This window comes from Puntigrus tetrazona, chromosome 11, assembly GCF_018831695.1.
Source record: "Puntigrus tetrazona isolate hp1 chromosome 11, ASM1883169v1, whole genome shotgun sequence".
NCBI lineage: Eukaryota > Metazoa > Chordata > Actinopteri > Cypriniformes > Cyprinidae > Puntigrus > Puntigrus tetrazona.
Genome location: NC_056709.1, coordinates 10,515,358 through 10,531,759, shown reverse-complemented (window position 1 = coordinate 10,531,759; position 16,402 = coordinate 10,515,358). Strand labels below are relative to the sequence as shown.

Below are 16,402 nucleotides of genomic sequence, written 5' to 3'. Positions count from 1 at the left end.
TGTAACGGCTTGGGATTCATTTAAAAAAACGACTTGTTTCAATGATTCGGAGTCAACTCTTTCTTTTGAGAGGCGATAACTTTATAAACAGTGCAAAAATGTCTTTTCATACAACGCCACATACTGCATGAAAAGTAAATTTCAAAAATCCATAATAGGAGCGCTTTAAATACGCGCGGATGGGTGTGTGTATGTATAGATTTTTGTAATATATATATTTTTCAAAGAAAAATCTTGAGCTCAGCAAGGCTGCATTAATTGATCAAAACAAAGGATATATGTGATTATATTACAACTGCAACAGACATTTTATATTTTTACATTTTACATTAATTTATTCCACAATTTTTTAGCATTCATTACTCAGTCTTTGTTGTTACATGATCCTTCAGAAATCATTCTTATATGCACACAATTTTTTTTTCTGAATCCTTTAAAGAATAGAACGTTGAAAGAAACAGTATTTGTATCACTCCTGAGTAACTGAATGTTCTTGCTGAATAAAGGTAATACTTAAAACATCTTACTGACCTCCAAACTAGTGTGATATTATGCACAGCTAATGATTGATATGTATATACAGTATAATACTATAGTGGATGTCTAATAAATGATTCTATGATGCCACATTAAATCAATGTGTAGAGTTTTTAGAGTACAGTAGATTTGTTGAGGCTATAAATAATTACACCGTAGTTGTTGGTGTCGACAGATTTGGGATTTAAAACTACTTTTTTTTTGTTATAGCTGGAAAGCCATGTCCTCCGGCCCCTGAGCTGGAGCAATGGAGACCCTGTGGCACACACTCATGCACAGTATACTATTGGGATACTTCACCTTGGGATCCCTGTGTGCCAAACACCATCACAGACGAGAGCGAAGGTAACAGCACAACTCCACAGATGGAGAATGATGCCACCTGCGGAACAGGAGTAGAGATTCGCCAAGTCACGTGCAGGAGAGCCGGGAACGGACATGTTCTGCCAAAACGGTAAGGAACCTCAAAATCTTCCATCCTAAATTCGGTCACCATACAGATAGTCTCATACTGGAATATACTTTAGGTGTCCAGAATCCTCCCGTCCTGACTCGACACGGTCTTGTCCTTTACCTTGCAAAACTGACTGCGTTGTCACACCTTTTAGTGAATGGAGCGCCTGTACCACTTCCTGTTTATCAGGTAAACGTAGTCCTAACCAGACTAACCAACTTGACCAGTTTAAACTCTCAGTACTGTGGATTTCTTTGATTTTCTAGTAAATGCTACCGCACCAACCCAGTCCCGTCACAGGATCATAATCCAGAGACCTGCTAATGGAGGTCAAGAGTGCCCCGATACTCTTTATGAGGAGAGAGAATGCGATCCACCTCCTCTCTGCCCAACGTACAGGTAAAGAAAGAAGTGGTTTCATAATTGAAATATTGGTGATAAATGGCAAAAAAAGTTGAATAATCCTGAAGAAGGCCCAACAAGTTAGCTAGCAGTCAAGTCATTTACAACAAATATCAAAAGAAATTTGTAGTTTCAAAAGCTACACAAGAATTTGGTTTTGGTAACTTAAAAAAAAAAGAAAGTCTCTTATGCATTGCACAGCATTGCAGCATTTATTTTTTCAAAATACAGTAAAAACTATAGTATGTTCAAATATTATTATAACAGATTTTTATTTTACTATATTTTAAAATATTAATTTTATTTGAAATAGAAATATTTTATAATGCTATAATTTCACCTTAATAAAAACATACATTTCAATTAATAGCGTATAACAAAGCTGCTGTACTCACGTATCAAATAAATTATAATCAGTTTGAAAATGACATAATATCATCATCAGTAGCTCATTAGTTATTCGTTGTCATGAAAAATCCGAACTGTGTACATAAAACTGAACTTTAAATATCATTTTTCTCATTTGTTTATGGGTTTTTTTCTTAAAAATTAGGAAAGTTTTATAAAGTACTCTAGCGTTTTAAGAACCTGTCTTTTAAATACCCAAATGTAATCAAACATGTGGTGTTAGACGTGGTAATGTGTATCCCTACTAGATGTGCCAATAAGATACAAAATGTTCATAAGGTATCACTGGATGTAAGCCAGACACCGCAACATGTTTTCTGTGCGCTGATGTTTCCTGGCAGATGGCAGACCCACCGCTGGCATCAGTGCATTCTGGTACCTGATTCGGTGAGGCAGGCTGTGGGTGGGCCCGCAGAGGCATGTGGTATTGGCCTAGAGACAAGAGGTAAGTGACAGATTAGGATCTCTGTATGATTTAAAGTTTTATTAGGAAAGTTCTGCAAAACCGGGGTTACTGTAGGACGATAACTTATCTGAGAGATTCAGAGGGACTTCTTGGCTGCCTGAAGGGTTATTTTTCCTTGCGATTTTCCCCATATTCTCCCGTCTTATAAAACGTTGTCAGAATGTCAGAGAGGACACACAGCGCGGTGTGACATCTGACATCTCCGTCCCCGGGCACCTTTTTAAAACACCCTACTGGTGCTTCATGTAAATTTAAAGGTGCTGGCCTATCAAGACACAGTAGGGATCCTTTCAATGTGCGGTTTGTATGGGACCAAACTCTGTCTGTCAGTTTTGGAAAGTGAGAAGAGTATTTCTCAGCAAACAAACGCTTAGCGGACTTCATTTAAGAAACATGAGCAGAATGATTATCTATGTAAATTGTTTGTAAAACCATTCTTCCTTAAATTATTGAGTGGAACAATTTACATAAGACGGTTATATGAACGTTTTGCACTCGTTTATTCTGCTCATCATTGAGAACGAATGAAGCTCAGTATGTTACAGCAGGCTCCAAAATATAATTTTACTTTACTTGGGGGCCCATTGGTGCGCAACTTGACAAAATCCCCTCAACACAATGGAAATAAGTCTCAAGACAAGCGGCAGCAAAACAAAAACAAGTCGCAACTTGTTTTATACATATTAGTTTTTATATATTAGCATATTTTAAAAACAGTTACGCTAATAACAATAAAAGGACATAGATGACATTAAAACGCAGGCTGACGAACATCGTGCTGCGTTCGTTGTCACGGGAACATCCCAGCTGAAGGTAATGAGGAAATTACTTCGCTCCCTTTGACAAGTGCGTTCAAAACGACTAAATAGTGACACGCACGTGCTCTGCTCACTCAAGTCTCCACTAACAAGGGGATAGGGATGATCACTACGATTTGGAAAAGGACCATGAATCGTACGATGCACAATATGCAAATCGTTACACCTCTAGCCACAACACAACGGAAACATTTTACATTTTATATGCATGTTGTAGAGATTTCATTGCGTTGCGCACTGCTGTGCTAACATATTTAAGGAATAATTCACCGAAAAATGACAATCTGTCAAAAGCGTCCAAAAATGGTGTTCCACTTAGAGCATTGTCACTGAAGCGTCTTTTCCCTCTCCATCATGTTTTCAGAGGTAACGTGTGTTGGTGCGGACGATTCTCCAGCAGATATGACAGACTGTGTGAGGTGGGCTGGGCTGATGCCCGTCCCGGTGAGGGAATGTCGTGTGCCTTGCAGGGATGAATGTAGCTTCACGTCCTGGAGCAGATTCAGCCAGTGTCAAGGCTGTGGAAGTTGGCGCACTCGTTCCCGATCTCTGATAGGTAACATGCTCAACCATAAACCATGCTGATTATCAAAATGTTTTCCGAAAGCACACACACCTTCCCAGATTCTCTTCCACTTAAAATCTCAGGTCGGAGTAAGAAGCGCTGGAGATGCCAACAGGAGGAGACGTTTCCTCTGCTGGAGAAAGAAGCCTGTCCTTGTTCTGAATATCAAACCAAACCTCAGGGTCCCTGGTCTCCTTGTTTGCTCTCACCAGCAAAGAACATTGCTGGCCATCCTTTCATCCAAGGAGTTTTCCACCAAAGCCAAAAGGCAGTCCAGGGCTGGCGAGCTCAGAGGAAGAACAGCGAGTGTGGGCATGGAAAGCGTTTCAGAGCTCTTGCCTGTCTGGATCACATGGGACGATTGGTGGAGCCAGCCCTCTGCAGCAGCCCTGGTGATGCACTCTTTCAAAATATAAAATAAAGTATATATATATATATATACTGTGTGTATTTAATATATTTAATATTAATTCCTGTAAAGCAAAACTGCATTTTCAACATCGTTACTCCAGTCTTCAGTGTCACGTGATCCTTGAAAATCATTTTAATATGCTGATTTATAATCAGTGTCGGAAAAAGTTGTGCTGCTTAATATTTCTTAGGACCTGTGATACTTTTTTAGCATTCTTTAATAAATTAAAAGTTAAAAAGAACATTCTTTTTGTTACAATATACACTACTATTCAAAGTTTGGGGTCAGTAAAAGGATTTTAAAATAAATTCAGCTTTTATTCAGCAAGGATCTGTTAAATGAAGTGATGGTAAAGATTTATATGGTTAGAAGAGATTTCAGTTCGACTTTTTTAGTATTATCCTTTAGTCCGTGTACTGTGTGTGCTGTTACAGGATTAGAAGAGGAATCGTGTCATGTAGCCTGTTCTACAGACTGTAAGCTGAGCGAGTGGTCGAACTGGGCCGACTGCAGCGCCTCTTGTGGTGGAGGCGTAAAGGTTCGCTCTCAGTGGCTGCGAGAGAAGCCTTTCAATGGAGGTCGACCGTGCCCAAAACTCAATTACAAAAATCAGGTGAGAATGAACGTTCACTTCAACTTCTACCTCATCGCCCTTTTAAGAAATCAACGAATTAGTCCAAATAAGATATGAGTTGTTCTGAGAACTTCAAGTATCCCGAGACCTTTAGCTGTTATTGATAATAGAGCTGTTCAGTGTATTTAAATTAGCCTGGAGGAAAATCGCCTGCTGTGAAATTATACATGCACTTGTATGCTTTAATTATACGTGTTCATTAATTTCTAAGTACTGTATCTTCATCTGTGTTGTGGAGTTACAGAGTACAAGTCAGTGTGTGAAAACCTACTGTATAATTTATTATTAATTTGGCCTGGCTTTGGGGGTCTTTCCCAGGCTGCCCACTTTGAGCTGTTTCCACAATGTTTCTCAACCTCATTCTGTTCTAGTAAAACAAGACTGGAGAGGATCAAGACCTCCAGGGACTGAACATCTTATCCCCGCTTGCTTTTTGCTCTTTTTCTTTTTTTCTCTTTTATTTCACTCTCTTTATTTTATATTCCATCAGGGCAGGTCAAGAAACATTAAAGTTTCATCGATCTGAAGTGGAGTCGGCAAGCATTTCCTTCAGCTCAGTTTCTCTCATATAAATGAACCACTAAATAACAAATCTCACGGTTGGGGCGAACATGTTCTAATAGAAACTAATGGAAAATCTTTCCTTTGTTCTTGTGTCCCTTTCCCCTTTTCTTCTCTCCCTTTCTTTACCTTTTCTCATTCCGTCTTTGTTTACTTTCTTTTACATTATTTTCGCTTTCCTCCTCCTCCACCTCCTCTTTCAAATTTCTATCCGCTTTATTTTAATTTTCATTTCCCTCTGTATTCCTTTCTGGTTCTTATTCAATTTCTTTTCCTTTTCTTTTTATTCCTCATTCATTCGCTATGCATTACTTTCCCTTTTCATTTTCGTTTGCCTTTTCCTTCTCCTTTTTCCTGTTCCGTCTGTTTTCTTTCCTTATTATTTTGACCTTTTCTTTCTATTCACTCTATTTTCTTTCACATTTCCTTCCTTTTGTTTCCTTCCCATTTCCATATTAATTTCATTTCCTTTCATTTCACTGTTCTGTGTACCTTCCTGTACCTCTCCATTTCCTCTTTCCTCATTTACTTCCCTCTTTCTTTTGTTTTCTTCCTGCATCCATTCCATTTCCTCTTATCCTTGCTTTTCTTTTCTTTTCCCATTCCATTCCATTCCGTTTCCGCTTTTCCTTTTGTTTCTCTATTGCTTTACTTTTCCTTTCCACCCCTTTCATTTCTTATTTTGTTTTCTATTTTTTACCTATTAATTTCCTCTGCCTTTCATCATATTTTCGTTCTTTGTTCCGTTTAATTTCTCATTTCTTTGCTTTTCATTTTCCAATTCATTTTCTTTCCTTGCCCTTTACCCATGATTTCATTTCCGTTCTTTCCTCGTTCTTTTGTTTTCCTTTCTGCTTCTTTCCAATCCCTCGTGTGTTTTTTCTGCTGGTCATGCTGATATGAATATCTACAAAGGCTCAGGTGAGTACACTGAAGAGTGTGCGTTCGTAATATCATGTCCTTCAGTGTATATGGGCCTGCTTGTATAGGCATTAGCACGCTGTATTTTTTCTTTACACACACACACGAAACCCTAAAAACATAGCTATCTTGTCTGTGAGCAGGTGTCTGAGGTACTGCCCTGTTACTCTGACTGCAGTCAGTACGTATGGGAAGTGAAGTCCTGGTCCATGTGTGTCCTAAACCCACCAAACAATCTCACGAAGGCTGTATGTGGAGAGGGCTTCCGGACGGCCAAAATCCGGTGAGCTCATCACAGCGAGCCTTTAAATAAACGGTTAATCGAAGAAGTCATCAAAAAGTTTAAAAGAACGTCTTTTAAAGCGTCCCCATTCTGCCAGAGAACAGCTCCACAATATATTGTGTTTTACCTCCGCGGTACAATGATAAAACAGATCCTGTGTGCGTCACGCAGCAAAATTGTCTCATAAGTCAGCGTTCAAAACCGTGGAGGGGTCACAGCAGTGCCAAACAGATTCATGGGGTCATAACTCTGCTTCTTAAAGATAAGTGAGGTCGTAACTCTGCCCTTCAGACCAAAGTGAGGTCAGGGGGGACGATGGGAAACCATGAGTAATGTTATAACTGAACAACAATGTTTTCTGCTTCAATTTGTGCTCTAGATATTTTCTAGAAGTGCTCCATTTTTAGGCTCGTAATGGGTCAGTTTTCGCGACGAAAGATAATATTTGTTTGTCTCTGACCTGAAGCTGCTTGAAAATGGGAGGAGAAAACCAGTATGAGGTCGTGGACGACTCGCTGTGCGAGCAAGAGGGACAGCCAATCACAGTCGAGGCCTGCCTGCTGCCGTGCCCCGCCCACTGCGTGACATCAGAGTGGAGTCAGTGGACCAAGTGTACCGTGGTCAGTTTGACTAATGGATGCGTGGACAATAAACGTCAGGATGGAGGGAGGCTTGTCATGAAGAATGATTAAAAACGAGCATTTACTGCCTTAGTAAATATACGAGTTTGCAGTGGATTTACAAAAATGATTCACAGCAGTGCTAAAACACAGGACAGGTAACAAAATCAAAGTTTTAGTGTACCTATGAATCTTGAACTTTTTAAAATGGTCCTCGGGAGAATAGAAAAACCTCATCTTCCTACAAGAAAGGACTTCATTAATGATTACATAATCTTAATTCATATCTAAAAATGTCAAAAGCTGCATTGATTTTTTTTGTAGTAGTATTATAATCAGCTTATATTAAGGGAATGTTTCTTTTAGGGCTGAAATAACACGATTAATAGAAGCGCTTTACCAAAATAAGTTCTCCTCTGAAATGCTTTAAATGCATTACTTTAAAAACAATGAATGGCAGGTCCCCAGTGGAATATACATATCCCAGTGTGTATTATGTATTGTTTTATTTGCATGTGTGATTCGTGCCTGTGTTCCTCCAGGACTGTAATGAGGGTGATTTGAGGTGGAGGAGTAGAAGTGTCTTGAGGTGGCCAGAAGGAGATCATACCTGCCCTGATCTAAACCAAACTCAAGCCTGTATCAACACGAGCTGTCTCAAATACTCCTACTCCTACTCAGGTGCTGCTACAAGCATTTACACTCACAATTTATAGATGGCATAATGTGTTCTGTCCATGTTCTGGAGTGAAGTGAATTATTTGTGTATGTTGTGAAGACTGGAGCAGCTGTCAGCTCAGTGAAAACGCAGTATGCGGCCTTGGGATTAAGACCAGACTCCTGAACTGTGTCCGCAGCGACGGGAAGCTGGTGGAACTGAGCATGTGCAAAGAGGTGGTGACTGTTCTTTTCTCACTGGGATTATTTCTCAACAAAAGCTCTATTCAGTTATTTCATTTTTTTCTTCTCTTTTCGAAGTTGGGTCCTTCACGTGGAAAGCTCTCTGCCCCCTGCGAGGTCGGCTGCCCTGTTAATTGCCTGATCACAGAGTGGTCCACCTGGTCAGGATGTTCACACACCTGTGGAAGCCAAAGTACGATCTCCAACTGATACAATTATAATAATGACAATAAGAAGAAACCATTCTTTCCAAGAAACCAATTGTTATTGAATATTACATAAATGTTTAATTCTATTTTTATTTTAGAATAACGTGATGAAAACATAAGTGTTCAACACTAGCCTGTAAAAGAGAAACCAGTATTTTCGCAGAGATAGCACACAGCTGTTTACAACCAGAGAGACACCCAGTCATGCTTCCTTGAACTCGGCTGTTGTTAGGGGCCTAATTAAAAGCTTTTATCAGTCTCATTTATCTCAATTCAAGGCTCTGCCAGTCCCACGAGTAAACTCTTCCCAGAGCGCTTATTAAATTTCAGCATGCACGAGTTCTCACACTGGACTTCAGCTTCTGATCCCATGCGTTTATGTCTTGTGTGCAAATTTGCCAGGTCAAATGACACGATCCAGGGTAGTTTTGCAGCCCGCGGGTGAAGGAGGTCGTCCCTGTCCGTCTCAGCTGTCCCAGACTCGCCCCTGTCCCATCAGGCCGTGCTACAGCTGGATACTGGGGGACTGGAGACCGTGCAGGGTGGAGGTAGTATTGACGCGGAACACCTGATTGAATTACATTCAAACAACAGCCTCTGCCGCTGAGACGTTGTCCTTTACATGCACAAATGAACAGACTGAAGAAATTCACATAGCTGAAGGCTACTGCTTTCCATTAAACTGTCAAATTGAATGCATCATGTCAGGGTTTCCCCTGAGCTCATATGAGATAAAATCATCCACGCTGTGCCGTTATGAACAGCCCTGATAGAGTTCTCTTTCTCAATCTCAGATCTTTATGTAGGTGCTGCATCACATTAAAGTAAGTAATGGCAAAACTATATTCACAGATGTATCTGTCCTCTATTGATTCATTTCACAACTGAAAGCATACAGTATAAGGGGAATTGAGGATGAAGATGAATAAAAAACAAGCACTAAAGTGATCAAAAGTGACAGTGAAAAGTGAAATATCCCTTTGAACTTTCTATTCATTATAGAATCCTGACAAAAATGTATAACGGTTTCCACAGAAATATTAAAGCACAACCATTTTCAGCATTGATAATAATAAGAAATCACAATTCAGCTCGTGCATCACAGGAATTAATTACATTTTATAATATATATTTATAGACAATAAAATGCATAAATATGTTGCAGTAATATTTTGTACCGTATGAGCAAATAAATGCAGCTTCAGTGAGCGTAAGAGACTTGACTTGGAAAAAAAAGAAAGTAAAAAAATATATAAATAACTAAAAGTATGCCTAAAATGTATATCGTTATAAAGAAAAACTATGTAGTAATGAAGTCAAAAATTATTTGGGGGGGTGTAAAATATGCAATTGTAAAGTATATAATTACAAAATAAAAAACGAGTCAGTGGAACAGCACACTTTCTTGGCCAATCAGACCAGCAGAACACTCTCTGGCTGTGAATCATTCGGCGTCTTGGACTCGAGCCCATGCGGAGGCCCCTCACGGTGTTATGAGCCAATTATATTACGGGTTAAATCTGGAGCCGTTTCTTTCTACCCAGCAGATTTACACTTTCTAAATAACAGAATCCAGAAAAATGTCCTGATATATTTCAGCGGCGCACAGAAAATGAATAATATATCTAAACAGCCCAAAATAACATCGCTATCTTGATCTTTCGATCTTCTAATAACGAAGGTGACAGGCAGCTGAAATCCTCTCTCTCTCTCTCTCTCTCTCTCTCTCTCTCTCTCTCTCTCTCTCTCTCTCTCTCTCTCTCTCTCTCTCTCTCTCTCTCTCTCTCTCTCTCTCTCTCTCTCTCTCTCTGTTTGCAGGGGGCTGACTGTGGCGAGGGAGTAAGTCGGAGGGAAATATCCTGTGTAGTGCACTGGGGTTCTCTTTCAGGTCCTCCTCGGCCCGTTCCAGTAGAGGATAAAATGTGTGTGGGAAATTCACAGAGCAAAGTCAGCGAGGTGGAGTTACTGCAGCCCTGCACAATCCCATGTCCAGGTCTGCATCTCACAAAAAAAACAAAACAAAGCTTAATAATTTACACAGTGACTGCATGATGGCGACATTTATCTAAATTAAGGGTTAATTAGTGATAAGGATAGGGTTAATTGCTTTTAATTAATCATACATGTCTTTAGGCTACTGCTCGTTGGCTGTAATTGGCTGTAATTTCAGGAGAATGTCACCTGACCAAATGGTCACCGTGGAGTTCGTGTCAGCTGCTGTGTTTGGATGGGAGGAGTTTTGAGACTTGGGGTCGACAGGCTCGTTCTAGAGCCGTAGTCACTCAGGTCCCGGAGAACCAGGACACCTGTCCCAGCCAGATGTACGAGGCACGGCCGTGCCGAGGTTCGTGGGAAGCCGTGCAGTCCGACTGAGTTTGAGTTTGACACTGAAAACTGGTGGAACGGCAGCTAAAACATTTAGCCAGCACGGGATTAAATTACTGCTAAATAGTATAACAATTATTTCAAATAAATTCATTTAAAATGTAAGAAATATTGATAAATATCAAAAAAATATTTGTTGTTTTAAACAGTAATAATATTTGACACTATTACAACTTGATAATATTTTTAAGCAAATATATGGTGATAACAGACGCCATTTAAAAAGACTGACCGACCCTAAACTTTTAAACAGTATAATAAAATGTTTAAAGTAAATAAATGCAAATAATGAATGCATTTTTAGGTGAAATAAAGTCAGGTGAAATAAAGTTAAGGTTTAAAGTCTTTATTTTTTACAAAAATAGGAATAGTTTGCAAGAGCGTTATTAGAAGCATACTAATGTGGCTGTAAAGCAGACTAGTGAGTCGATGAGTTAACCTGTTTAATGTCCGGACAGTCTCAGTTGTTTTCCTGTTTTACCTCTTGTTAGCAACCACCTGTTTGAAGACGAGATAAAGCTTCCAAAGAAACTGGTACTGGTGTGTTTTATTTTGTGAATAAGACACCACCGTGAATAAGCACATACCGTACCTCATTTAAGACATTTAACCAAAAACCCTTTCAGAAAACACATTAATGTCGGGACGGTGGAAGCAGAGGTTGTAAAAGCCCTCTATGTTTAAAAGAACACAATACTCGTTTTTTTCTCTTCTTTTTCTTCCCAGGGTTGAACAAACAAACCCCTTTCTCTCTTCCCCTCGGACGGGTCCGAGCTGCTGTTTTGCCAAGCTGTTATTTCCTCTCTAGCTCTTTGAGAAAATAGCTCTAAGATGGAGAAGTGATAGACAGGAAGTGTTGTTCAGTCACTAGACCAGAAAAGCACTCTGGTGTATTTTTTTGTCTGTTTTTCCAGGAGGAACATGTCTTAGTTATGAATGGATGACTGGTGAATGGAGGCATAACCGTAGACTGGTGTGGTGCCAGCGCTCTGATGGAGTCAACGTCACAGGTGTGCACTGCTCCATCCTTAAAATATTATCAGCGTTGTATCTTATTTCACAGCTTTATGTAAAGGTCTTATAATGTCAGATTTCAATTTCAGCCGAATGTAATCAGTGTTTCTGTACATTAGGAGGCTGCGTTGCTCAGAAGCAGCCCTCTGCCGTACGACAGTGTCACCCTCCCTGCACCAAACCCTTCTCCTTCTGCACACAGGTGACACCCACAACACTGCCAACACACTCGCTTTCATCTCACAAAGCACGGCAATTCTTACTTATCCTTTTATTTATTATATATTATTTGTGACAAAAACATTTAAATGAAAATTTGGCACATTTTCCTGTCCCTCCTCCCGGTATGGTTATTGTTAATTCAAACTAAAGTGATTAAAAATCATTGTCATAATTGAAATCAAGCTGAAATTTATTAACGTAAAATTATAAACGTTGCCATTGCAACTGACTAAGTTGAAATAAACGCCAAAATGACTTGGACTAAAAATGATATAAAAATGAATAAAAAAATATTGAATTATCTGCAAAAAAAAAAAGTATAACAATTACTAACTTACTAAAACTTGAATTAAAATAAAAATGGAACTTTCATAAAAATAATATTCAGATTATTAATAAATACTATAACCGTATATACTGTAAATAACACTAAAATAGCGCTGCCTTCCATACTCTGTGTGTGGAAATTTGATTATTTTGATTCCCATTCGGTTAGATGCATTGCTATAATGTAATGCAAGTAATACCAAGAACAATGCTGGTTGCTATTGTTGTTACTGTTGTTATTTCTACATATAATTGTTTCAGGAAATATGAAATATGGAAGTGAAATATGATCTGAACGTGTGACACCCTTTTGATAATACAGCTACTGTTAAATCGTGACTTCGGATAATGATAACATCACCCAGTGCTTTAATTGCTATAATGTAATATTTACCAGCAGTGAATAAATTTTAATACGAATGATGAACTATGACAGATCCTGAGAGTTTGCAAAGTGTGGTATCATTTGGCGGTCTATTACGGTGAGATCTAAACACCTTCATTATCACATATCGCGACTTCATCTCATCCTCTAACGCCTCGCAATTAACGACTGTGTGTCTGCGTGTGCAGAACGTAGCACATCTCAGTATCCAGCTGTCAGCCCGCCACCACTCCGATGATGTTTCTCATAAGCTCTCTCCGTCTCTCCGTCAGAATGGAGTCTGCGGTTGTGAGAAGGGCTTCACGGAGGTCATGACCTCCCACGGGTTCCTTGACTACTGCACCAGAACCCCGGGGCTGGACCATAAGAAGGCAGATGTGAAGACCACCGCAGGCCGTCTTCGACCAGAGCAAGCCCGGAACAAGCACCCCATTAAGGACTGGGCGCTACAGCCTCTCGGACCAGGTGCTGCCAACACCCATATGCTTTCCTGCAGAGTGCTGCAATGGATATTTAAGGCTGAATTTGCATCAACCATCACCTTGTCTGTTAGCTCTCAGATTGTTCCCAGTAAAGCGGTGTTTCCATACGTCACGCTCAGCCGTACGGAAACGGCACCAGTGCTTTTAAGAACTGCAAGTTTCTCTAGTAATGGCTGGAACTAATGCGCTAATCAAAATCTTATTGGCTGGCACTCACATGCTATCGTCCCTGTTTTGATTTCAGCAAATCGATTCCAGCGAACGAGACTATGTGATTAATGAGGCCAGCAGTTCAATCGTCCTTAGAGTGTTTTATATTATTAGTAGCAGTAGAATTCATAGTAGTTTTGTCATCTTATCAATTTCTTTTTATAGAAACACTAAATGACAAACAATATCTTAAGCGCCACCCTTCAGTCATCTATCATCATGTAAGGCTGAATTATCATAATATCACATTATAATGCTTGACTGACTGATGCCACACATTATTTATTATATCATGTGGATACTAAGTTCCCTTTAAAGTCTTACTGACCTTCAACTGTCAAAATAGATACAGGTTTATGGTAAAAACTCTGTGAAGGTAAACAGCTGGGAAAGAAATGGCATGTTTATATTAGATCTGTGTGGCAGCAGTGTAATATACAGCAAATAAATCAATAAATCACCGCTGTCCCGTCTCCTCTGAGACTCTAAACATCAGTCCTGTGCTCATCAGCGCAGCCAAAGATAAAATAGATAGTATGCTTTGCTAAAACTTTCACCATGGTGTTACTACTGATACATTATTACCTCTTGCTAAAACATAGTAATATGTTTGGTAATATTATAATACGATCCCCTTTGTATATCACTGGGGGAGCAAAATCTGTCACACTTTATTTTCCCACACCTGCAGAGAAAGGGTTACCAAAAAAATTTTTACCTTAACTTTTTCATGTTTTTGGGTTTTTGTGGGTTGGTAGATGCACTGGGGACACAATTATAGCACTTAAACACGGAAACGTGGAATAGTTTGCAAGAAATTGAACAGAAACGCAACGAGGTTGTAAAAGCTCTGGACTAGTGAGTCAATGATTTAACCTTTTTAATGTCCTGACAACCTCGGTTCAATCAATCAATCGATTTTTGAGCACAATAAAAACAACCGTAGCTGACCGCTGTGACTTACGGACTCTACTAAAAAGACATAGAAATAGATTTTAAAAAATAATAATGACCACAGTGCGCTAAAAAGAAGAAAATCGAGAGGAAAAGGAACACGGATAAATGACACATCCTTGTACTCTATAAGGTTTGGAAGAAAGGTACGTTTTTAGTTTGGTTTTAAAAGATCACAGAGATATTCAGAGCCGTTCCACTCAGAGCTTTAAAAACAAACAACCAGTGCAAAGAGCATAATGCACGGGACATATGATCAAATATGCCAGTCTTTTTCATCCGAAGGCGATTTATAGGTGTTTCTCCAATTGTTATCAGCCTCAGTGGTGTATTAAAACATCTTGAGACGTGTAACTTAAAAGTAATTTAAAAAAAAAAAAAAAAAAAACACTGACATCTAGACAACTCTTAGACTACGAAATAAGTCATCCTTGCAGCACTCTGTTATTGTCTTTTTTGATTGACAGCTAGTGGTCGAGAGTCATTTTTCTCAACCAGAATCAAGTCAGAATGATTTACAAAAGCTGTACTTTGTGAGCATTACTGTACTGCATTTTGACCGACAGACGGCCGTGTCAAGTTATGGGTGTATGGGCTGATGGCGGCCGGGTTTGTCGTGATCCTCCTCCTCATCATCATGTCCTTCCTCCTGTGGTGAGACACGGCTTCACTAGTTTAATGTTCTTCCTATTCTCTCTCTTCTCACATTAAAACAATCAGGGTCCTAATCACCCTCCCCGTCGGTTTATTTTGCTATAACGACTGCCTGGCTGAACATTGTCTCTAAAAGTGACAGCTGGCATGCGTCTCGTGTATAAAACGTGGCTGTCTATGTTCTGCACTCTAGTGGTGATAGTTCAGACCGCAACGCGTTATTGTGCGAGCTTACGCGTATGCTGGTGTGCTTTACCTTTCAGTAAAAACCCGGAGGACAGTCCCGGCAGCAGTCCGCAGAAGGCGCTGGCTCTAGCGTACGACGGGGACGTGGACATGTGAGCCCACCGTGGGTACGCAATGCTGAAACATGCTCACAACGCACGTCTGGCATCTTTCAGAGCGCAACATAAATGTTTACGGCAGCGCACGAGCTGAGCACGACAGATAGCCAGGCCAGAGACGGCGCTGACCGGATGTTTAAACGACACTAAGACTAAAAGCGAGGCTGTCTGTGGAGGAACTGTTGAGGAGCTGCACAGAGGAAAATGTCATGCAGCCAGAACTGAACGCGGCATACGGTTACCATAGCTCGAGTGTGTGTGTGTGTGTGTGTGTGTGTGTGTGTGTGTGTGTGTGTGTGTGTGCGTGTGTGTGTGTGTGTTCATTCATGAGGGTGCCCATCATGAGGAAATAGTCCTGTTCGTCTTAAAGGAATCGTTCACTCATTTTGTTTTTTGTTTTATTTTTCTTTCATTTCAAATCTGTATGACTTTCTATCTCCTGTGAACGCAAAAAGAGAATTTCACTTTAAAAGAGGCAGTTGTATAAACTACTTTTATGATGATTTTGTGATGTTTGTTTGTTTGTTTTTATCCACATTCAGTGTAAATGTGTAAAAAAAAGAACAAACAGACCATCCTTGAAACATTTAATTAAAAGTCTTTTATGTTCTGCAGAAGGAAGAAAGTCATATAATTTTGCAATCACATAAGACGGATAGCAGAATAGTCTTTTATTATTATTATTATTATTATTAATTTATTTACTTATTTTTGTGTTACTACGCCTTTAATGATCCTTAAAAGGATGGTTTCTGATGCACTACATTAGTGCCATCTTAAGTGCCATATTTTTCATTTATTTATGTTTTAAAACCTACATAGCCTTTCAGATAGCCTCCTTATTATGTGTAAAAAAAGTTCTTTTGAATTCACCCTGATAAGCTGCATTTAAACGCTTTATTATCCTTGTGACATGTTCTTTTGTAAATGTGTGTGCTGTGAATATTTTCTATCTGTGTCTTCAAGTGGTTTATAAATAAATCTGGATCTCAGAGAGGAATCTTATATTTAGATAAGGGACGCGCTTCGTGCGGGGAGGCTGTTTGAGATTTCTCTCCATCTTTGCGGTTCTGGGACTGTGCTGCTGTCATTTGTGATCAGTATCAATACGCTGAGCCAGATTCTATGGGCCAAGCTCAGATTGTCATATTCCTCTCATGAATTGTAATTAGGATGTGCATTAGTTACAACAGATGAGATCAAATAAGGGGAAAACGCAGGTGCCACACTGGTGT

General features: G+C 39.6%; 1 protein-coding gene across 1 annotated transcript in view; it reads left to right on the top strand.

Annotated features, from left to right (window-relative positions):
- Positions 1–15,901, top strand: part of LOC122354392 (thrombospondin type-1 domain-containing protein 7B-like) — a gene marked incomplete at its 5' end in the record, with an annotated part of 35,183 nt that extends 19,282 nt beyond the window's left edge. Inside the window, 21 exon segments of the mRNA XM_043252545.1 lie at positions 748–991; positions 1,065–1,180; positions 1,258–1,390; positions 2,143–2,246; positions 3,450–3,641; positions 3,734–4,042; positions 4,497–4,675; positions 6,173–6,178; positions 6,322–6,461; positions 6,928–7,081; positions 7,624–7,762; positions 7,860–7,975; positions 8,060–8,174; positions 8,593–8,738; positions 10,009–10,183; positions 10,361–10,534; positions 11,490–11,585; positions 11,709–11,791; positions 12,796–12,988; positions 14,736–14,823; positions 15,087–15,901. Of these exon segments, the coding sequence (XP_043108480.1) occupies positions 748–991; positions 1,065–1,180; positions 1,258–1,390; positions 2,143–2,246; positions 3,450–3,641; positions 3,734–4,042; positions 4,497–4,675; positions 6,173–6,178; positions 6,322–6,461; positions 6,928–7,081; positions 7,624–7,762; positions 7,860–7,975; positions 8,060–8,174; positions 8,593–8,738; positions 10,009–10,183; positions 10,361–10,534; positions 11,490–11,585; positions 11,709–11,791; positions 12,796–12,988; positions 14,736–14,823; positions 15,087–15,165 (2,981 nt within the window).
- Positions 15,902–16,402: the final 501 nt, after the last annotated feature.